The following is a 23,918-nucleotide window of genomic DNA, read 5'->3' as shown; positions in this document are numbered from 1 at the left end:
ATTTTTGAGAGAGAAAGCATGATAGGGGCGTGGGGGGGAGGTGTTCTGAAGCCAACTCTGCTGACAGCAGAAAGCCTCTTTCGGGCCTTGAACTCACAAACCTGAGATCATGACCTGAACCGAAGAGCGGCGCTTTACCAGCATCCCACATCCCGGGAATGCGGCAAGGCCTATGCCCAACCAAGGCCAAGGTCCAAGCCTGAGGCTGAGGCGAGAGCAGCGTCCCCACGCCAGACTTTTCTACTGGCTCCCCTTCCCTGTCCTTTGCCCAGTCCCCCTTAATGTGTTTTAGTAGGGCCCATCCTTGACTTCACAAGTGGCTGCCCTTCGCGTAGGCCCCAGTCATCCTCTGGCAGGCCGCGGCAGGGATTCCTCATCTCTCAGTCTGTGTCTTCGTCTGGGACTGCGCCGCATAGTTACTTTCACTCCAGCCTGGCCCGGCTCGCCACGCGGCAGGCAGCCTTGACCGTTAGGCAGGCTTCCAGTGCTCAGGAACAGCAACCAGGCCTGGGCGCGCCGCACACTCGAGGCTCTAGTACCGGCCCCTTGGGAATCCGCGGGGCGCGACGACTATCACCGCGCAGGCGTCAATCTTCCTTTCTTGACACTGCAATTCCCAGAAGGCCACGCAGCGTCCCCTGCGCGGCTAAAGCCCAGGAGCTTCAACCGCTCAGAAAGGGCGCGGGACTCTCGCCGCACTGCATTGTGGAATACATAGTCTGAGAAAACGTCTTCGGGCACAAAGTCCCCACCAAGCTCACGTGTTTACCTTGTGCACTGGCGGCCGGAGGGGCGGAGGCGGGGGGAGGGGGAGGGGGAGGGGGGACAATAAAGAGTAGCTACCAGATTTCGTCATAAAACCGCGACCAGACAGGCGGCGCCATCTTCGAACTTGGACTTCCGGAAGGACTTTGGTGAGGGTGAGTGTACCGCAGCGGGGTGTGCGGGGGCCCCACGATTCCTCCTCCTCCTCCTTTTCCCATAGCACTAAGATAATGGGAACCAGCTCCCGGCTCCTCTCTTCCCTCTGCACAGCATCGCGATTTCCAGCCCCCGCGCTGCTGCAGAAACCATCACGCTCCCCACCTCCTTCCCTGTAGTGCAACCGGACATCCCTTATCCCTGCTAACCATGGCTCTTGCCTTCTTTCTCGACGCGGTGCGGGTAACACGGCATCCTGTGCTCTGGCCGCGTCGTTGGTAACATTGCATTCCTCGGACTCAGCAAACCTACAGTAGTCCTCGGCCTCAGAAAACTCAGGGCTCGCCCCCAGCCCAGGCTAGGAATGGAAGCTGCCTTCACGCCCATGACTGAGGAAGGGCAGACGGTCACCCCTAGAGTGGTAGCGGGTCATTCTCATTCGGCTGTGTCTCATCTTCCTCGATGAGGCTCTTTTAACCCCGGGGTTGTGCCCCGCGCGCTGCAACCCCATTGGCGCAGCCAAGGGCCAGTTATGTTTCCCTTCTAGTCCTTTTATCCCGCAGCAAGTTGGCTGACTGCTGGGGAAGGCAGAGGTGGCGACTTCAGCCCCACCCTAGTAACTCACTTTGTTAGAGAGGTGTAGTGTTTGGCGAAGCCTCTTCGCCCTAGTGGCATATCGTTACACACACTTCAGCCATTCCTGTGCCTTGGTTACTTTTTGCCATCCCTTCTTATCAAATGTATTGTTTTCTTAGTAGTTTTTTAAAATTGGCTTATTTTTAAAATTTAAGTGCTTTAGTCTCAATCTAAGCAAGAAAGATGAAACCATGGGTTTCATGGACTAGAGTTTTTTATACAAGTTAAAAACACAATCAAAATAAAACTCATTTTTGTATCATTAAAATAATCTTGCATACCACCAACTGTACCATAGGAACACTTTGGTATTAGACCAAACAGTGTGTTTAAAGTAATTCCATAGTTGAGGAACTGTGTTAACTAATCATTTTCCTTGATTAGGGAAATCCTGGCAGCCTTGAAGCAGCATTCCAAACAAGTTGAGGTGCAAATGTAAACTTTTATAAACTCTAGCAAAATTTATTAAACATCCCTTCCTTTACTTATGTCTAGGATTTGTATTATAAAATCATAAATGGAAATTAACCACCATACCCTACTGCTGCCTTCTAGAGAAATGAATTCTTGAAGGGATTTTTGCACCTTGAGAAGGTGGTCATTCAATTAACAAAGTTTAATTATTGCACTTACCATGTACCAGGTTCTGGATTCAGTAGTGAATCAGGCAAGATCCTTATGAAACTTTCAGGGAAGATACATATGGAGTAAGTTAATACCCATACCTCTTATTATCATAAGAAAATACCACATGGACTAAAGAGCTACATTTAAGCTTCAAAACTAGAAAAAGTATTAGAAGAACATAAAATAAGGTATGTTTATATCAGTGGGGTAGGAGGTGCCTTTTTAAGACACAAACAAGTCATAAAGGAAAAGTCGTAAAGAAAAAAATTAACTCAGTAAATATAATTTCAGTTTAGCAAGAAACATTATAAACAAAGGTTTTTTAAAAAATATTTTATGGGGCACCTGGGTGGCTCAGTTGGTTAAGCGGCCGACTTCGCCTCAGGTCATAATTTAAGGGTTCGTGGGTTTGAGCCCACGTCGGGCTCTGTGCTGGCAGCTCCGAGCCTGGAACCTGTTTTGGATTCTATGTCTCTCTGTCTCCAACCTGCCACCTCTCGTGCTCTGTCTCTCTCAAAAATAAATAAACATTTTAAGAATATATTTTATTTTTATTTTACTTATTTTATTTTAAGTAGGCTTCACATCCAGTGTGGGGCTTGAACTCACAACCCTGATATCAAGATTTTCACTCTCCACCAACCGAGCCACCCAGGTGCCCCTAAACAAAGTTTTTTTTAAAAAGTAGAGACACAGTATTTGCAACATAAATAATTTCACAGATCAATAAGGAAAAGATTGCTTTGTACTGTAGAAATATGGGCAAATTATAAGTACAGGCAATTCATAAAAAAAAAATAGATGTCCAATATATAAAAAGAAGTTGCTAACCTCAATCATTATCAGGACAATGCAAATAAATACAATAGGGAAGAATTCTTTCATCCATCAGATTGGCAAGGGTGTGGCAAAATGGGTACTGATATATGGTTAGTGGGATTACAAATTGACTTTTGTTTTGGTGAGCTGTTTGCAGTATCTATTAAATTTTGAAATGTGTATATCCTTTAATCCAGTACAATAATTCCACTTCATATCATTATTCTGGAAAATAATTTCTCATTAACGAAGAGATCTGTACTTAGATATTTATTGCAGTATTGTCTGTAATAGTGTTGTGATTCAGTTGTGCATCAAATGGGGAGTATCCGAATGAACTATAATTCTATGGAACACTGGATAGTAACTAAGAAGAATGAGATAGGTATTTGTGCACTGATGTGGAAATTCTTTAAGACATACATAGAAGTTCTCTTAACTGATACCTATTTTTTTTTTATTTTTTTTAACGTTTATTTATTTATTTATTTATTGAGACAGAGAGAGACAGAGCATGAACGGGGGAGGGTCAGAGAGAGGGAGACACAGAATCTGAAACAGGTTCCAGGCTCCGAGCTGTCAGCACAGAGCCCGACGCGGGGCTCGAACTCGCAGACCCTGAGATCATGACCTGAGCTGAAGTCGGCCGCGTAACCGACTGAGCCACCCAGGTGCCCCAACTGATACCTATTTAACTAGCTCCCTGTGTTAACTGACATTCCCCATTTCCTCTGTAAAGCATACAAACTGATGTTCATGGCACTCTGCATACCTGAAGCCTATAGGCTTTTCTCCTATAGGCCTGGTCACTGTTCTCACTGGTGGAGTTGAATGCTTGCCAAGAGTCATTGTGATGGTCCTCAACATTTTTTATGTCAGTTAATTTGTCATTATATTTATATAATTGTGATATATATTTAAATTTTAAAGATTTTGAGTATGAAAGAATTACTGTTTCTATTAAAACTAAGTTGTAATGTGGCAGATAAACAGGTGCTTTATTGTTATTCTTTATATTCTACACATATTTACAAGTATTCTACTTCAACTAAAAGTATTATAAAGACAACTCAGAAAAGAAAGGAAACTAAGTTGATCCCTTGGGAAAGGCAAAAGAGGTACATTTGCAAAGAAACAAAGAAGCGTATGGGTGTGGGTGAGACAACTCTAAAAGACTGAGGAAATTTTGTAAAGATCTGAAACTTTATTGCACTTGAATTGCTTCTCAAGAAAAGACAATGTTTCAAGAAAGGAGTGATCAATAGCATCAGTGCTGCTAAGAGATCAAGTTAAAGGAAACAGAAGTGTCCACTGAATTAGTTGACAGCAGTTATTGGAGGCTTTAGCTTCAGTGATGAGTTGGAAGGCAAAATCCTAGTCAGAATGAAGCAGGGTAATTAAAACATCACGTGCAGAGAACTCTTTAAAAGTTTGACTGTGAGAGGGAGGAGGAATATGGGTTAAAGGGTAGTTGTATGTGTGTTAAGATGAGAATTATTGACATTACTTTTTTTAATGTTTATTTTTGAGAGAGAGAGTGCACATGGGCATGTGGGGTAGGGACAGAGAGAGAGGGAGACACAGAATCAGAAACAGGCTCCAGGCTGTGAGCTGTCAGCACAGAGCCCAATGTGGGGCTCAAACTCACGAACTGTGAGATCAGGACCTGAGCCGAAGTCAGACACTTAACTAACTGAGCCACCCAGGCATCCCAGTAATTACAGACATTTAAATGCAGTTGGGGAGGCACCTGGCTGTTTCAGTGGGGCATGCGACTCTTGTTTTCAGGGTTGTGAGTTTGAGCCCCATGTTGGGTGTAGAGATTACTTAAAAATAAAATCTTTATAAATAAATGAAGGAAGGAAGCAACCAACTGGACAATAGCCAATGGAAAGGAAAATGATAAACAATTCCAGTGTCCCTAGGAGGTAGGGTGATGGAACTAGAACACAGGTGGAAGGTTGGGCTTAGAAAGTAGATAAAGGGTTCAGATGGAGAGAGTAGGCTTCTTGACCAGACATTGAAGTATTTCCCACATAGTGACTTTCTGGGTTTTGTTTTGGGAATCAGAGACAAAATACCTGCTGAGAACCAGGGCATCAGATACTGGGGGAGAGGTAATGTGGGGGCTGACTAGAGAGAACGTGTAAGTGGTAGCACTCGGCACCTTAGATGCACACATGGAAAAGAAGGATGGTTGGTTCATCCAGGGCTTAAATTTTGCCAATTTTGCAGAGCAAAAAGATAAGAAAGGAACTTCACAATATCAACAAGAATCTGATTCAAATAAAGGAATCTAAGCTAGATAGGATGTGGCCAACACAGGGAGAAATTGGAGAGATCAATAGATAGTGACTTGATATGGTTGGAGAATAGATATAGATTGTAGTTGAGCAGTCTGGCTATAAAGATGGGAGGTTGTGATCAGATAGTGGGATGTCTTTGTGATTTTGGAGGTTAAAAGGTTTTGTGTGATGACAGGGTCCATTGTGAGACAGCAAGTGAGTAGCAATGGTTTAGCTGAATGTTCTGAGCTTCAAGAACAGTTTTTACAAGACAGGGAGAACTCTTCGTCTAGAAGTGGCATTGGAGACGAATTGACAAGACGCTGATCCCACTTTCTACTATGGGGTAAGTGGGACATGAGAGAAGGAAAAACCTCCACTGAGAGCCTGGAAAGCTAGAAATTTCACTTCCTGGAATTTTTTTCCATCCAAGATTTTGAATATGATTTAGGTCTTGCCAATTAAATGTGCTCTTGAAGAACTCAAATTTGAACTTCAGTTTAGAGAGGAGAGAGCCAGGCTAGGAGGCAATACATATTATTGGTTCAGATTGTGGCAGTGGTATGATTCTGGATCTGGGAGCCAGAGAAGGGTCTTTCCTGTTCAGTTAGGTCACTTTCTGATCATTGCAGAGGCAATTCATGGAGCCATCAGCTGTGGCAGGAGCTTTGTGATTTGTGGGTGCCTCCTCGTAATCTGAAGGGCTTTGTGAAGACGCAAAGTGCTGGCCCCATCCCAGAGTTTCTGATTCAATAGGTCTGGGATAGGACTGGAAATCTGCACTCTAACAAATTTCCAAGTGATGTTGATGCTGCCTGGACCACCACAATTTAGGAACCACTGGTGTGAACCATGTAATACCCTATAATGAATTCCTTTTAGCTGAACTGGCTAGAGAGGATTCTGTTCTGTGCAGGTGAAGCAGGACCAATAGAGAGGTCAAATAATCATTTTATTCATGTCTTCCTGTCCTTATCTACTTGATCTGTCAATGGTTAAAAGAAGTAGTTCTTGTATTTCCTGAAGATTTTGCTTTATTTTAATGCTGTCATTTGACGTCTAACAGTTCATGACATTTATCTTTTATATAATTTGAAGTTTTATGACAAAGTATTCCCTCTTTGTCTCATTTAATACTTTCCCCCTGAACTCAGCTCTGCTATTACCAAAACTCCTATTTTCTTTGTGCTTACATTTGCCCTATGTATTTTAATGTATCTTTTGACTTACAGCTCTTTTGAGTTCCTTTGTATTAGACATCTTTTTTTGTTAAGTTTATTTATTTATTTTGAGAGAGAGAAAGAGAGAGCAAGTGGGGGAGGGACAGAGAGAAAGGAGAGAGAGAGAATCCCAAGCAGTCTTCGCACTGTCCGCGTAGACCCCAGTGCGGGTCTGGAACTCACAAACTGCAAGAACATGACCTGAGCTGAAATCAAGAGTTGAATGCTTAACTGACTGAGCCACTCAGGTGGCCCTGTGTTAGACACTCCTTCAAAGCATATAGTTTGACTTTTTAAAATCAATCCAAATCTTTATTCTTTTTTTTTTTTTTTTTAAATGAATGGATTGATTTTTGGTCATTGTTATACGTATCTTTATCTTCTTTGTAGGTTTTTTTTTCTTTTCTTTTTTGTGTTTCTTTTATTTTCAATCTCTTATTGTACAGCCTTTAAAACAATTTTTTTTTCTGGTTTCTGTGGTCTGCTGGGTATTTTGGAAGCAACAGAGTATACTGCCTTTAGTTCTGTTAAATATCTAAATGGTATTAATAGCCCTTTACTTCTCCAGTTACCGATCTTACAAGCAAAAGCAGGATACTTCTTTGTCTTGGTCTACTACAGTCAGAAAATTCTTATTTTTACATTGCAGGGCCTTTCAAAATTTTAAATTAGAGTCTGTTTTATAGTGGTAGTTACCACAGTTGTTTAAACTCAATGTGTCACTGGGTTAAATGCTTACTGCAATCTTTATACCACAGCTTCTCCATCAGAAAGTTGTTGTGTTGCCTGGGTAGCTCAGTTGGTTAAGCATTTGACTCTTGATTTTGGCTCAGATCATGATCTCACAGTTGGTGAAATTGAGCCCTGCCTCTAAGCATGGAGCCTGCTTGCGATTCTCTGTCCCTCTCTGCCGTTCTCCCCCACTTGTGTTCTCTCTCTCAAATAAATAAACTTAAATAAAAATTTTAAAACCTTAGAAAGTTCTTTGTATTGATTTGTCTTTCATTGGCTGAAGTAGGTCTTCAAGTTGATTTTTTTAAAACTATAATTCCTAGAGACTTGCATATTGAGAATACCATCCTGTTGCCTTTATGTGAATGATGTCTCAGTTAAGTAAAGAAATCTCTTGACCCCCTTTGTGTTTCTTTATCTTCTGGCATCAAATGTTTCCGAGAACTCTGAGGCTGACCTGATGTTTACTTTTCTCTTTGTGGGAGAAATTTAGTATCTTCACTCAAGTATTTCTTGGCCTTGATGATTCTTTATTGACTTTTACTTGCCTTTTACACCTTAGCTCTTCTGATTGATAGACCAGGGTCTTCATTTATTTCAGGAAAGTATTCTATTTTTTATTTCAGGAAATTTTCTTCTGTTAAGTGTTTTTTTTTTTTTTTTTTCCTTTTCTTTCTTTCTTTTTTTAATACTTCTGTTCGCCTTTCCTTCTCTCTTGTTTAGGAACATCAGTTATTCATGTGTTGACTCCCTCCATCCTCTTTTTCATCTATATCATCTCACTAATCACTTTTATCTCTTTATAGCAGTACAGTTTTCAACATTTTGCTTCTCCCCTGGTTTTCATTTCATTTCATGATGATCTTATCCATTTTACTCAGTTTCTTTCCTTATGACTGCTCAGTCTCCACCTCCCCATTGTCTTCTTTTATCTCTTCTTGGATTCCACAGTATCTTTTTTTTTTTTTTAAAGTATTATACAGACATTTTTTGTTGCAAATTTTCTTCTGTTTTCTGGAGGCTTTCTTCGAAAGGATACTTTCCATCTTTTTTCATTTGTTTGTGTCCTTTTGATTCTTTCTGTAGTATCTATGCATAGATTTCGTGTGGATCCTTTTTATTACTAATTTTGAATGGAGTAGTTCTCTCAGGGCTTGCTATTTACTAAAGAACAGGGTAGATGGATTCTCATTGACCTCTATTTACGTTGGCGATATAACACTGTGTCTTTAGCACAGTGTTCCTTAGCACCTGAGTTAGAGGATTGGCTATTTCTAATATGTTTCTAATATGTTTAGACTGTAGCTTCTTTAAGAGAGACAATTGGGAAGTTTAATTTGTATATTTCCTATGGTCTTTGTATTAACACACTTTTCAGCTGAGGCCAATGAATTATTTATTCTTAAGGCACGTACAGACGTATGGGGGGGGTTCCTCCTGGGATTTGAGGTATTTCTCCCTTTTTGTCATAAAAAGGTATGTTATTCTAACCAAAACCTGGGCCCTTGCAGAGTTCTGTGTTGCTCAGCTTTTTGGTTTGGTGGCCAATGCTTTGTTTATCTCTGTCAGTTTACTTTGGTCCATGGTTACACAATTGATTTTCTGAGTTTAAAAAAAATGAAGATTTGTGACAATTATGTAGTTCATTCTTTTTTTTTTTTTTAAGATTTTATTCTTAAATAATCTCTACACCCAACATAGGGCTCGAACTCACAACCCCTGAGAGCAAGAGTCACATGCTCTTACCTACTGAGCCAGCCAGGAGCACCTTTAGCCCATTCTTCAATGTGGGAAAGGTCTCTTAATATAGTAGGATGTTCCTTAATTGTCTCATAGCCATCCGCCTCCCCTATTCAGGTGAAAGATTGATGGCAGGCCACTAGATAACTCTTACTTATAAAATAAATTTGTTCCTTAACTAGTATTCACAAACATGGATTAGCTCTGGGCATCCTCCTTCAATGCGGTCTAAATTTTATGTATTTGGCAACTATTCTTTATAGTCTGTTTTAGGAAGTTGTGGCCCTTCCCTGGATTCATAACAGGTGATTTCTTTCTTTCTTTCTTTTTTTTTTTTTTTTTTTTTTTTTAATTTTTTGATGGGAAAGGGGTGATTTATTTCATTGGGCTTTAGGGAAAGGAGTTGGATAATTGTTCATTCACTGCATTATCCTTACAAGAAAATGTAAGAGCTTTAAGTTGGCTAAGCAATATAGTGCTTGGCACATAGTAAGCATTTAATAAATAAATGGTAACTTTCTTATTATCTGTTCATTGCCAGCTCCACTAGTGTGTAGGTTCCATGAGAGCAGGGCCCTTAGCTGTCTTGCTTATTGTCATACTCCCAATTCCTAGAATAGTGCCTAACACAGAAGATGTTTAGTAATTATTATTAAATAGTTCCCCCGGGGAAGTGGGAGGCGGTGGGTGGGATGGGAAGAGAAAAGACAGGAAAGTAGAAAAATCTGAGCCAGTGCAAATAGCTTTTGCCTTCTCCTCACATGTATGTCTCTGTGCAGGGACAGCCATTTTAGGGGGTGCTGATGGATACCTGCGGGGTCGGCTGTGTTGCCCTGGGGGAGGCCGGCCCCGTGAGGAACATGACTGTGGTAGACTCTCCTGGACAAGAGGTGCTAAACCAGTTTGATGTCACGGCCTCTTCAGAAATAACCAGTGCTGAGGCTTCCATAGAGATGTCTTTACCTCCACCTTTGCCTGGATTTGAGGATTCTCTTGATGAGAGCAGGCTCCCTCCAGAACAAGAAAGCTTCTCCAGACTTGAACAGCAAGGTATGTACCTTGTCCTTTAATCTTTTAATCTCCCCATGTTTAGCTTCAGATGACAGAGAGCAGGGTGAGCTCACAGGATCTTACCAACCTGGGTATGGTATAATCTCTGCCAAAGAGATTTGAGCTCTGGTCCCGTCTCACAGACCCATATTCTTCTCTACAGATCTTTCTTCAGAGATGTCAAAGGTCTCAAAACCTAGGGCCTCAAAGCCTGGCCGGAAGAGAGGTGGTAGGACACGGAAAGGCCCCAAAAGGCCCCAACAACCTAATCCTCCGTCAGCCCCTCTGGTTCCTGGTCTCTTAGATCAATCCAGCCCTCTATCTGCCCCCATGCCTAAGAAACGAGGTCGAAGGTCCAAGGCAGAGCTGCTACTGCTGAAGTTGTCCAAAGACCTAGATCAGCCAGAGTCTCCACCTCCAAAGAGGCCCCCTGAGGACTTTGAGACCCCTCCTGGGGAACGACCCCGCCGAAGGGCTGCCCAAGTGTAAGGATTGTGGGGCGCAGCTCGGTGGAGGGGGGGGCCGGGGTGAAGGGAATCAGGGTGGGACAGATGTTGGAGAGCTGAGAGGCTGTGGTGAGGCGTCAGGTAAGCAGGGGTAACGTCTGGGTTCTGGGGACTTGAGCCATCTTCTAGCTCTTACCGCAGCAACTTCTACCTGTTGCTAAGGTTGTCTGTCTAGGAGGTTGCTTTTTGTGCCTTGTATCCTGTCACCTTTTTCAGTTTCCTCCAGGTCTTCGTTGCAATTTTACCACCCAGTATATATCAGTCTCTCTGTGTCCTTCCATTCTTCCCTTGGCTCTTACTGATCTCTGTGGTAGAGTGAAAGTGCTTTTGGACTTAGAGTTGGCAGATCTGGGTTCACATTCCACAAACATGATCTGAGTCTTACCTTGGCCAAGTCCGTAACTTCCCTGGATCTCTGGTTCTTTATCAAAGGGGAAGGGAAAATTAATAGCTGCTTTGCAGGGGTCCTTGGGAGGATCCAGTGAGATAAGAATCAGCTAAGTATCTGGAAAAGGGGCTCTCAGTTAAGTGTCTGTGAGTATGGCTCTGACTCTGCCCTGTGCCACAGGGCACTTCTGTACCTTCAGGAACTGGCTGAAGAGCTCTCAACAACCCTGCCTGCTCCAGTGCCCCGTCCCGAGAGCCCCAAAGTGAGCAGCCCTGCCCAACCAAATAAAAGCCAGCCACAGGCAGCCTGTCAAGGTGGAGAAGAAGAGAATAACACTGCACGGGATGAAGACTTTGTTCTCCAGGTTGAGGCTGAAGATGGAAATGAAAGCGAGGCTCCAAGCGAGATCTCATCTGACCCCGAGCCTGCGGTGCCTCGGAGCACCCCACGAGGATCCACTTCCGGGGTAACTGAATGAATAAGAAAGTGGGGAAATAGGAGGATTATTAGGGGGTCTGCAGGGTGCCTAGTAACTGATGGCCAAAGTAGGTAAAGGAAGAAAGGGACACCCTCAAAAACATTGGGGCACGGGGGGGCTGCGGGTGTAAGTACATGAGATTACTCATTTAGATACCGAGCATCTACTCTGCACTAGGAAACACATGTGACTGCAACAGCATTCTGCCTAAGTCCACAGTGTGATAGGTGCTTCACCGGGACTGAACACAGTTCTTTGGGCGTGTAGAGGAAGGCAGTAAACTACTCAGGCTTCCCAGAGAAGTGATGGTTGGGCTAGGTCTTGAGAGGTGAGTGGCAGTTTGCCAGAGGGATTGTTTTTCCCAGAAATTCCTGGGACAGGACACTAGAGCAGGCAGGGCTATTGAGAGCTCTCAGCAAGTTCCCAAGGGTGCAGAAGTGCCCAGCGGGACCTCGGAGGGTCTAGGGGAGAGTGGTGGGATCAAACTCGGGAGGATGGCCGGACAACCACTGGAGGGAGCCAACACAGGTGTTTGTACGTTTGTTGAATTGTGGTAAAATATACCACATAAAATTTGCCATTTAAAAATGTACGATTGAGTAGTGTTAGCTTGTCCTTGGTGTTGTACAGCCATCACCACCACCCATTTCCCAAATGTTTTCATCATCACACACAGAAAATCTATACAACAAAGGTTTTTAAGTAGAAATATAATTAGTTAGGACAATAGGTCAGTCAGCAGTGGACAATTAGAAGACAGCTTCAGGTATCCAGGTAGTAATAGGGAGCGTCTGAATCAAGCCATGAAGCAAGCGAAGGTGGGGGACGGATGCAAGAGACGTTTGAGACAGTTAACAGCACTTGGCAGTCACAGGAAAGGAAGGAGTAGGAGTTTCTAACTTAGATGGTGCTTTCTTGTGCTGGACTTCAGGACAGAGGAGCAGTGGGGGTGGGGGAGGGGGGTGGGGGAGCAGTGAGGTGATGAGCTCACTTCCTTTTCTTTTGAAATTTATTTTTAAGTTTTCAAAATTTATTTTAAGAGAGAGAAAGAGCGAGCGCGAGTTGGGGGAGGGGCAATGAGAGAGGAGAGACAGAATCCTAAGCAGGCCCCACACTGCCAGCACAGAGCCCAACATGGGGCTTGAACCCATGAACTGTGAGATCATGACCTGAGCCAAAACCAAAAGTCGGATGCCCAACCAACTGAACCACCCAGGCATCCCTTAATTTTTAAATTTTATTCAAATCCAAGTTAGTTAACATATAGTATAATAATGATTTCAGGAGTGGAATTGTGATTCATATTTACATATAACCCCCCATGATGAACTCACTTTCTGACATGTTGAATTGGCCTGTGGGCCATGGGCCATCCTACTAGAGATGTCTGGTAGCCAGTCATGTATGTGGGATCACTGCCTGCCTTGTCTCAAGTGCAACATTTAAGGGAGTCCCAAACCCTCAGTAATCAAGAAAAATATTTTGATGCAACATTTTAAAAAATAAAAATTGAGGGGTGCCTGGGTGGCTCAGTCGGTTAAGCGTCCGACTTCAGCTCAGGTCATGATCTCACAGTCTGTGAGTTCAAGCCCCGCGTCGGGCTCTGTGCTGACAGCTCAGAGCCTGGAGCCTGCTTCGGATTCTGTGTTTCCCTCTCTCTCTCCCCCTCCCCTGCTCATGCTCTGTCTCTCTCTGTCTCAAAAATAAATAAGAACATTAAAAAAATTTTTTTAATAAAAAAAATAAAAATAAAAATTGATGCAACAGATTTATGATAAACAAAAATATCAAGGCTTTAAAAAGACAGGAACTGTATTACTGATTTTTCCTTTTGCTTTAGGCTCTGTAATATGGCTTGGGATCACTGTAAAAGTCTAGAATTTGTAGAGAAGCTGAAACTGAGTAAAACTTACATTTTCTAAGATATAGACTTGATAATCAGGCATAATGATGGAAGTCAAAGCTGTGGGCATGGGGTGAGATTACCTGGAGTATGTGTATGGAGGGTTGAGGAGAAGACAGAGGGACTCGGGGAAATACCATCATCAACTAAACCTGTCAGAGGAGGGAGAGCCTGCAGAGGAATATTAGAAAGGCAGGAAGAAACAAGGAGACACTATTCCATAAGGCAGGAGTTTGAGGAAGCGAATGTGAGTCCTCTGAACCAAATGCCATGGAGACACTGAGGAAGGTGAACAGAAAATACGTAACGGGTTCCAGGAACCTGGGTGGCTCAGTTGGTTGAGTGGCCCAATTCTTGATTTCGGCTCCAGTCACGATCTCACGGTTTGTGGGGTTGGGCTTCGCGCTGATAGCACAGAGCCTGCTTGGGATTTTCTTTCTCTCCCTCTCTCTCTGCCCCTCCCTCGTGTACACTGGTGCATGCTGTCTCTCCCCCCCACCCCCCACTCTCTCAAAATAAATAAACTTCAAAAAATAAATAAGAAAATACATAACAGGTTTTGCAGAAGGTGAAGTCCTAGTAATGGTGGAAACATCAATCTTTTAAGACACTGACAGGTCAGAGGCTAGAGAGGAGGTAGTACCAAGAAAAGTAAAAGCTGGGAAAGCTATCTTCCGGGGACTTTCTCCAGTCTGTAAAGTTCTCTCGCTTATGTTTTTTTTTTTCCATTTGATCCTCAGAAACAGAAGCCACACTGCCGGGGAATGGCTCCCAACGGCTTACCAAATCACATCATGGCTCCAGTTTGGAAGTGCCTCCATCTCACCAAGGACCTGTGAGGCTTGAGGAGGGGGCTGGGGATGCGGGGGTGGTGTTGGCGTGCAGAGGACCTTCTAGAAGTGGGGCCATGGGAAAGAGGGAAGGCACTCACAGGGCAGGACACTGAAGACATTCATAACTAAAAGGTACCGCTCTAAAGGCAAGAGCTCCAGAGCCATGCTGTCTGACATAAGCCACTAGCTGTGTGTGTGGCCATTTAAATGTAATTTCAAATTAATTAAAATGAAATTAAAAGTCCAGTTTCACAGCTGCACTAGCCACATTTTAATAGCCACTTACAGCTAGCGGCTAATGTATCCGTTGGACAGCACACATAATAGATCCCTCCCATCACTGCACACAGGTTACTGGACAGAGCTGCCCAAGAATTTCTCTCCTCCTTCACTAACGCTGCTTCTGTCCCTCCAGCCGAGAACAGAAGCACTCGTACTGGGAGTTTGCAGAGTGGATTCCGTTAGCCTGGAAGTGGCACTTGTTGTCTGAACTGTAAGTTAGACATTCTGAAGCCGAGGAGGGGGTGACACTCCTGGGATCAGAAGAGGGACAGGGAATCCTGGGGTGGGTGAAAGTCTTCCACATTCATGCTCTTTCCTTTGCCTGCCCCCAGTGAGGCGGCGCCCTACCTGCCCCAGCAGGAGAAGTCTCCACTGTTCTCTGTACAGCGTGAAGGACTTCCTGAAGATGGCACACTCTACCGAATAAACAGGTGAAGATTGCATCTCTTTCTGGTTCTAGGAGATAGAAACAGGACAAATGAGTGTTGAAAGGGATGACATATTGGCCCTCTTCTTCCCCTGATGCTGTTCCAATTGGTCCCAGGGTGGGAGGCCTTGCTAGACCTGGTCAACCCAGGTAGTTTGCAGTGCTCATCACTGCTGGCCAGACTGAGGGCAGCTACGGAGATGGAAGGTCAAACCCGTTTACAAGGTCACATCTACTCAGATAGACCTGGGCACACTGGCCCTGGAGAGCCCTGTGGTAAACCAGAATGCACAGCCTGTCATCTTTGAAGGTGAACTAGAGCTAGACAGGCTTTGGAAGGAAAGGAGGAAGACAGATGGTGGCTAAGGACTATTGTCACCTGTAGAATGTTCTTGATATTCTGGCCCTTGCTTAAGCTAGTTCATACCAGCTCCAGGTGGAGCTCCCATTCTGTCCTCATTACCTTTTTTTTTTTTTTTTTAAAGGCTTAATTTTTTGGAGCAGTTTTAGGTTCAAAATTGAGAGGAAGGTGCAGAGATCTCCCATATACTCCCCTGCCCCCATACATATACAGCTGCCCCATTATCAACATCCCCCACCAGAGGGTACATTTGTTACGATGAATGAGCCTACATTGACACATCATCACTCAAAGTCCATAGTGTACGTCAGGATTCACTCTTGGTGTTGTACATTCTTTGGGTTTGGACAAATGTATAATGACATGTCTCTGTCATGATGGGATCATACAGAGTAGTTTTGCTGCCCTAAAAATCCTATGTGTTCTAGCTACTCATCCTCCCCTCTAATCCCTGGCTATCACTGATCTTTTGACTGTATAGTTTTGCCTTTTCCAAAATGCTACATAGTTGGGTTCATACAGCGTGTAGCCTTTTTCAGGTGGGTTTCTTTCACTTAAACATGCATTTAAGGTTCCTCCATGCCTTTTCATTGTTTGATAGCTCATTTATTTTTAGTGCCATATAATATTCCATTGTTTGGATGCTTATCCGCTCACCTAATGAAGTCCTTATTACCTTTTATTAATTCCTTTCTTCATCCCATCTTTGACTTTTCTCTAGATTTAGCTCGATCACAGCACACCCAGAGCGCTGGGATGTGTCCTTCTTCACAGGGGGACCCCTCTGGGCTCTGGATTGGTGCCCAGTGCCAGAGGGGGCATCAGCCTCGCAGTATGTGGCCCTTTTCTCCAGCCCTGACATGAATGAGACACACGCACTGAGCCAGCTTCATTCGGGTCCCGGGCTGCTCCAACTCTGGGGCCTCGGGACCTTGCAGCAAGAAAGCTGGTGAGGTGGGGCTGGAACGCTGCTGTGGGAGGGTGGTTGAGGAGGAGAGAAGGATGGGGCTGGGCAGGGGCGCTGGGGCGCTTGGATTGGGTTGAGATGGGGCAGAGCACAGGCTCTGGCAGCCCCAGGCCCCTTCTCCCTACCCATTCTCCCCATATGCTTTCTCTCCTCAGTCCTGGCAACAGGGCCCACTTTGTCTATGGGATTGCTTGTGACCATGGCTGCATCTGGGACCTCAAGTTCTGCCCCAGTGGAGCATGGGAACTTCCAGGCACCCCTCGGAAGGTACCTCCCTGTTGGTTGTGGGATGCTTTAGGACTCAGAGTCAGAACAGAGAGGCCCTGCGAGTTCTCAGAGGGGACAGAGAGCGGTGGATGGAGTTTTCCCGGCAACCCCATATCGTTTCCAGGGGCCAAAACCTCAAAAGTTTTCTGAGAGGCTCTGAAGGCAGCAAGCCCTCAGAGCCCACAGATCTGGGCTCCCCCTCTAGGCTCCTCTTCTGCCCCGATTGGGCCTCTTGGCTCTTGCCTGCTCAGATGGGAAGGTGCTGCTGTTCAGTCTGCCCCATCCGGAGGCCCTGCTGGCTCAACAGCCCCCAGGTGAGTAGTGCAGCAGGCGAGGGGGTGGTGCTGCTGCAGCAGGGTCTGTCCATCTCCCCTGAAGCCCCTCCTGGCCCAGCCTCTAGGACCAAGCCTTACTCGGCATCCTACCCACTCTGACTTCACACCTTTTGTTCTCCACCTGTCTCTTTAGCAGTCTGCAAAAGGGGTACTCTCTCCTGCAGTCTTCTCACTGAGTTCTTTGAGCATACCCCCTTTCTCCCCCTTGCCTGCTGTGTGCCCTCAGGCCCTCCCCTCCTGCTGCCACAGCTTATGTGCTGAGCGTGATCTCCCCTGATCTCCTCTGCCACACTCTTCTCCTTCCCTCAGTCCCGTACTCACCTCTCCTTTCTTCACATAAACGCTTGCCTCTCCGTGTACACATAAACACCCTCTCTTCATTGGGAAGAGAGGGAGAGAATATAGAGCTAAAGATGAGCAAGAAGAGGAAGAGGTTAGGGAAAGACATCTCCTATTTGTCAAACTTGATTTTCAACTGTCCCGAGTATTTAAAGAAGAGGGCACCCAGTTTTGAGCCCCGAGAAATGCCATACTTGGTGGTTTGGTGGAGGAGTGGGCTGAGGAGGGAATAGGCAGTGAGGAAGTGAAGACAGATGTGTAGACGATTCTTTCAAGTAGGTTGGCCGTGAAGAGGAACACATGGATGAGGGTGGTGGCTGGAGGCGAATAAGGGGCAAAGGAAAGGTTTTGTTTGTGTGTTTGTTTTATTGAGTTAGGAGACTATAGTGCATGTTTACGTATGCATATGAGAACGATCCATTAGGGAGAGAAAGCAGATCGCTCAGGAGAAACGAAAGATAACCAGATGAGCAAAGTTCTGGAAAAGGTGAGAGAGTGGGGAGAGAGCAGAGTGGAGCAATTAGTCATTCTGATAGGAGGAAGGACACGCTCACTATAAGGGGGTGGGGGAAGGGGATGGGGCCAGATAGAGGTAGATTCATCAATGTGCTGGTGGAGAAATGAGCGTAAGGGAAGGTCATTGTCAGATTAGGGGTGCTGATGTAAGAGCAAGGCAGATCAGGACTTTAGTCCTCTGTTCTCAGAGCATCGCTCTTCTTCCCTCATAGATGCAGTGAAGCCCGCCATCTATAAGGTGAGTGAGGAATCTGCTACCTTAGCCAAGGCTCCATCTTCTCGAGCCTCCCTTACTGATTCCACAGTGAGTCTCCTTCTGCCACTGAAAAACCCCCATCCTGCTGGATTAAACACTGATTTGAGCCTTTGTGGCAAATGGTAGGTATTCCTAACCCTAGGCCCGGCTCTTCTGTCTCTGCAGGTACAATGTGTGGCGACCCTTCAGGTGGGGTCTATGCAAGCTTCGGACCCCTCTGAGTGTGGTCAGTGCCTTAGCCTGGCCTGGATGCCCACCCGGCCCCACCACCACCTGGCTGCTGGCTACTATAATGGTAACAAAACAAAACAAAACATAAGGGGATGTTGCTATTTAAAGTTTATATATGCTTGTTGTTTTTTGGTTGTTTCTTTTTTGGTTCAGTTTTGGGCATTATGTTCAAGCAGTGTAAAAAAAATACAAAGAAGGAAGAAGAAAGTCACTAGAAATCTTCTTTTCAAAAAACCATAATTAAGAGTCGGTGAAGATCATTTCATGGAGTTCTGTATGCATATATAAAGATAAAAAGATCAGATGGCGAGAGAAAGAAATCTATGACCGTGGGATCATTCTATGTATTTTAAAAATATTTTTTAATGTTTTTTATATTTGAGAGACAAAGAAAGAGAGCACAAGTGGCAGAGGGGCAGAGAGAGGGAGACAGGATCTGAAGTGGACTCCATGCTGACGACAGAGATCCCAGTGTGGGTCTTGAGCTCATGAACCATGAGACAATGACCTGAGCTGAAGTCGGACGCTTAACCGACTGAGCCACCCAGGCGCCCCCTATATAAGCTGTTTTAAAGATTTTGTTTTTAAGTAATCTCCACACCCAGTGTGGGGCTCAGACTCACAACCCTGAGAGCAAGAGTCACACACTTTACCCCCTGAGCCAGCCAGGCACCCCTCTATAAGCTATTTTAAATGAAAATGTATGAAATTTAATTACACTTTAATTTTATAAAAGAAAAAGACTGGAAACTGAAAGATGGGCTAAGCTTCCCATAAATGTTCCTTCACCACAGAGACATCCATTCCTTAGGATCCTCTTGAGGTTAAAAAGAGGGGGAAAGAATGATAAAGAGCAGTCCAGTAGTTGGAGTTATCAGGTGACAATTTCATGGTCAGACCTCATCAGTAGCCTCAGCCTACAGAAGTCAGGAAATTAGCACTCTCACGCTTCTTCCTGGCCCTCTCGGTCTTCTCAGTGTTTCTTTTGGTACTGTGATTTTTCATCATTTGCATGCTGTCATTGTTGATGCTGTTTTGCTGTCTTGATTCCCAGTTATTTAACCTTAATTCTGTATTGAAATGATCATGTGTGTCCACCGTCCGTTCACCTCAGGCTGCCGTTGTTGCCAAATTATTGATACGGCTCGGCTGGAGTTCACTGCCAATGAGCTTTTTCTTTTTTAAAAAAAATTTTTTTTTAACATTTATTTATTTTTGAGACAGGGAGAGACAGAGCATGAACAGGGGAGGGGCAGAGAGAGAGGGAGACACAGAATCTGAAACAGGCTCCAGGCTCTGAGCTGTCAGCACAGAGCCCGACGTGGGGCTCGAACTCACGGACCATGAGATCATGACCTGAGCCGAAGCCGGACGCTGAACCGAGCCACCCAGGTGCCCCTGCCAATGAGCTTTTTCCAAAAAGGTTCAGAGGTGCTACGTTTCCTGAGTTTTTAGCTACAAATATTTTCCCCAGCTTTTGTTGATTAAATTCTTACTGTTCCTTAATTTCTTTTCTTTTTATCAGAGTTCTACTTTTGATTACCTCCTCCTCCGCCAGCCCGGTCGGGGGCAGCTTTTTGGGTCAGCAGAGTTGGTTTCTATTTCTTCGTTTGTTTTATGTTTCTCCACATCTTGTTGCTTTTGGCTCCTTGCCTATTCTCTTTGTCTTAGAGCAGAGTTGGCAGACATTTCTCTAAAGGTCCAGATAGTGAATATTTTATGTCTTGTGGGCTGTTTGACCATTGTTGGAACTGCTCAACTCTGCCATTGAAAACTGAAGGCAGCCATACATGAGGTAAACGAATGGGTGTGACCGTGTTCCAGTCAGACTTTATTTACCAAAGCAGGCAGCAGGCTGTATTTGGCCCAAGGGCTGTAGTTCGTCAACCCTTGTCCTAGAGGGTTTATGCCTTTTAAAAAGCCCTTTGCTTTTATTTAGTAGGGAGTCCAGGCTACTGGGTGTATTCAGTCCAGCTTTCAACTGCAATGCCACACTAAGCTATTATTTTTTTGTTGATGAGTGTTGGAGCTAAAATATCATGGAGGGAATGTTGCCTAGATCATCATGATCCACATATCCTTTCATAAGGGGGTCACATCTGAGGGTAAAAGGCAAAGGTCCTAGGAACCCAGAGGAAAACATTAGAGCAAAGAAGGGAGAACTTGCCTTTATTACCTACACATTCTATCCCTACCTCAGGCATGGTGGTTTTCTGGAACCTTCCCACCAGCTCACCCCTGCAGCGGATACGGCTCTCTGACGGTTCCTTGAAACTCTACCCTTTCCAGTGTTTCCTAGCCCATGACCAGGCTGTGCGTGCCCTTCAGTGGTGCAAAGCTAACAGGTACGGGACAGGAGAGCTGTGGCGTGGGAGGTGAAGCCTGGGCAGGCTGGCGCTCCCAGCCTTGCTCAGATTTGATCTGCTCCCTTTTCTCCCCTCTTTCCACAGTCATTTCCTCGTCTCTGCGGGAAGTGACCGCAAAATCAAATTCTGGGACCTTCGACGACCTTATGAACCCATAAACTCTATCAAGCGCTTCTTGAGTACAGAGCTGGCCTGGCTGCTCCCCTACAATGGTGTCACTGTGGCTCAGGACAACTGCTATGCCTCGTACGGCAGGATACACATAGGGGCTCTGGGACAGGCCCTAAGGGTTGGGGTGCAAAGTGTGCCAGGTTGTTGTGGGGAGAGGGGAGTTCAGAGTTGGGCACTGAAGGAAACACTGAGGTAATCTGCATTCTGGAAGGAACTGGGGAAGGGAAATGAATCCAGTCTTGGAAAAAGGAAAGTGTTTTTTTCTTCCTCTTACAGTTATGGACTCTGTGGAATTCATTATATTGATGCTGGTTACCTTGGTTTCAAGGCCTATTTCACTGCTCCTCGAAAAGGCACTGTCTGGGTGAGCCCCCGTCTTCATTACACAGGAAAACGATTACTTTACTCACCTGCTGGTGGTCAGGAAGAGGCAGTAGTTTTGGATAGAAAAAGAGAGATGTATGGTAACTGTATCATCAGGGATAAGGGTTATGCATAAGCTCATTTGTATGTGTGTGTGTGCCCACCTCAGACTGTGTGCAGTTGTTACCAGTTCACAGAACTGAAACAATGAGTGAATGAATGAATGAAAGACATCTGTCTCTTCTTATTAGAGTCTTTCAGGATCCGACTGGCTTGGGACAATAGCCGCGGGAGATATATCCGGGGAGCTCATTGCAGCTATATTGCCAGACATGGCACTGAACCCAATAAATGTCAAGCGACCTGTAGAGCGAAGATTCGTACGTATATGAATATTTAATGGCAGCACCATCTGTTGGGTCCTCATCCACGTGATCTCCTAAATTAGAACTATAAATTAACAATAGGGTACAAATTTGTATGAGGTCTCCCAGACCTGAAATTGTCTCTGGAAGTCTTTTTTAATGTTTATTTTTGAGAGAGGTGGGGGGGAGGGGGAGGGAGAGACACAGAATCTGAAGCAGACTCCAGTCTCTGAGCTGTCAGCACAGAGCCTGACGCGGGGCTCGAGCTCACAAGCCGTGAGATCATGACCCGAGCCGAAGTCAGATGCTTAACCGACTCAGCCACCCAGGTGCCTGGTCCCTGGAAATCTCAGCACAGAGTTGTACATAATCTTCTCTACCTTAGTGCATCTGAGCATATGTTCAAACATACTACCTTCTTCCATCTTTTAAGTCTCTCCTACCCAAAATCAATTTTCTCTTTTACTTTTATTCCGTCTTCAGTATTATGGAACCTAATGTCAGGGTCTCCTTTCTAGCCTATATATAAAGCAGATCTGATGCCATATCAGGACAGCCCTGAAGGTCGAGACCGTTCTGCTTCATCGGAGGCCCCCAACCCTCCCAAGGCTCGAACTTATGCTGAAACTGTCAGCCATCACTACTTGCTCTTTCAAGACACAGATTTGGTAAATTGAGGCCAAGAGAATGGGTGTGGCATTTGAAAAAGTAGAAAATGTTAGTCCTGGTATAGTAGGGCTTTCTAAGGAGTTGTAGCCCAAAGATGCAAGACTGAGAAGCCCCTGGCTTTCTCTCTCTTGTTGTACTCCCCTCCCCAGGGTTCCTTCCACGATCTGCTCCACAGAGAGCCAATGCTGCGCATGCAGGAAGGAGAGGGGCATTCGCAGCTCTGCCTGGACAGGCTGCAGCTGGAGGCTATCCACAAGGTAAAAGCCTGGTCTCATCTTCTCCACCTTTCTTCACTCTCGTTTCGTCCCAACTCTGGACATAGGATCAATGAAATGGGCAATGAACACATAACAGAGACAGCTGAGAAGGGAAAACAGCTCTGGCGACCTCATTCTGCAAAGCATGATAGACATTCCTCATTTCTACCTCTCTTACCCCATCGTGGTCTTATCCTTTCAGATTGTGGCCCTTTTTTTTTTCCTCCTCTTACAGCTACAACTCACCCTAAAGCACCAACTGTGAGCATCTCTCTTTTGTTTTCTGTTCTCTGCACAGGTCCGCTTCAGCCCAAACCTGGATTCCTATGGATGGCTGGTATCTGGGGGACAGTCAGGGCTGGTTCGGATCCATTTTGTCCGTGGACTCACCTCACCACTGGGCCACCGTATGCAGCTTGAAAGCCGAGCCCACTTCACTGCTATGTTCCAGCCGTCCTCCCCTATTAAAGGGCCTGGCTTCCCTCCAACTAGCCATCGCCTTCTGCCCAGTCCCTAGTCGTGGTCCACACAGGACCTTTGGAATGAAATCTGCCAGGAACAAATGGCCCCCAACCACAGGGCCATAGGAACTGGGGTCTTCCTGGATAGTGACGCTGCCAGACCTGGACCTTTAGACCTGCCTTGCCAGGACTCCTTAGATACCTCTCCTTCCACAGACTCTGTCATCACAGGCCCCTGCGGGCAGGGGGGCTCTCCCTCCACAAACTCTCAAGGCTCCTCCACCTAAAACTATGGCTCATGAGAAACACTCAGGCCTGACCTAGGCTTGGGAGTCAAATTGCTCATATTGAGCATATTGTGAAGTGGGTAAAGCTGAGTAAAGGTACTGGGTGTTTTTGAGACCACACGTGAGTGGGTGTTTGGAGAACTGGAAAGGGTATCTGTATGAAGGCTCCTGTCTGACTATATTCCAGGATCCAGTATTACTGCCTTCTCAACTTCCTCTTCAAAGTAACCAACACACAGGCCCATGAGGGGTGACAGTAATTTATTGGATTGAAGCGGCTTATAGTACTTCTTTAACTGAGGAACACCACAAACGCCCTACCAGTAGAACAGTGGCTCAGATCTTACTTGCTCCTGCTTATGAAATATTCCCAATCACTGGTCGTCTGACCTTACTCGAACACTCCTAGGCAGTCATGTTTTAAAAAAAATCTTCCTTTATATCAAGTCAAAGAGTATACTTCTATACATTTCACCATGATTATTAGGAAATCTAGTCATTCTTCCCTGTGATTGCCCTTTTAAATATTTAAAAAATAGCTATCATGTGTTTCCCAAGTCTTTTCTTCTCTAGATTAAATATCTTCAGTTACTTTAACCATTCTTTACACGTCATCATTTTTGGTCCTTCATGATCCTGGCATATCATTGAGTTATTAAACATGTCTAGCTGCTTTTATTTCAACTCTCCAGATAGGAGGTGTTTAGAACCCAAATACAGTAATGTGTTGTTGTATCTCCTCTTGTTAGAGTCCTCTTGTGGGATGCTGCAGACTCCTAGGGACTGCAGTACTGCCTCCTAAGCAGAGACAGACCCCAGCAATGAGAAATAGGCAAACCACAGTCTTGGAATGTATAGGA

General features: G+C 45.0%; 1 protein-coding gene across 1 annotated transcript; it reads left to right on the top strand.

Annotated features, from left to right (window-relative positions):
• The first annotated feature begins 822 nt into the window (after positions 1-822).
• GTF3C2 (general transcription factor IIIC subunit 2) lies at positions 823-23,655 on the top strand. Its single transcript, XM_025927298.2, has 19 exons — positions 823-920; positions 9,760-10,030; positions 10,194-10,515; positions 11,105-11,390; positions 14,046-14,140; positions 14,554-14,631; positions 14,753-14,851; positions 15,930-16,157; positions 16,331-16,442; positions 16,648-16,756; positions 17,845-17,870; positions 18,054-18,183; positions 20,320-20,464; positions 20,570-20,731; positions 20,933-21,020; positions 21,271-21,399; positions 21,903-22,052; positions 22,203-22,310; positions 22,609-23,655. The coding sequence occupies exons 2-19, from the start codon at positions 9,784-9,786 to the stop codon at positions 22,825-22,827; spliced, it is 2,733 nt and encodes a 910-aa protein (XP_025783083.2). The 5' UTR covers positions 823-920; positions 9,760-9,783; the 3' UTR covers positions 22,828-23,655.
• The last annotated feature ends 263 nt before the right edge of the window (positions 23,656-23,918 follow it).

This window comes from Puma concolor, chromosome A3 (assembly GCF_028749965.1).
Source record: "Puma concolor isolate L17-30 chromosome A3, mPumCon1.1.hap2, whole genome shotgun sequence".
Lineage (NCBI taxonomy): Eukaryota > Metazoa > Chordata > Mammalia > Carnivora > Felidae > Puma > Puma concolor.
Note: the sequence above shows the minus strand (reverse complement) of the source record. Positions and strands in the feature narration are given on the sequence as shown.

Coding starts and splice junctions, on each gene's coding strand:
- GTF3C2 (XM_025927298.2), top strand. CDS start 9,784: ATGGATACCTGCGGGGTCGGCTGTGTTGCCCTGGGGGAGGCCGGCCCC. Junction 17,871..18,053: donor TGAAGCCCGCCATCTATAAG/GTGAGTGAGGAA, acceptor CTGTCTCTGCAG/GTACAATGTGTGGCGACCCT. Junction 22,053..22,202: donor TCTTTCAAGACACAGATTTG/GTAAATTGAGGC, acceptor TCCCCTCCCCAG/GGTTCCTTCCACGATCTGCT.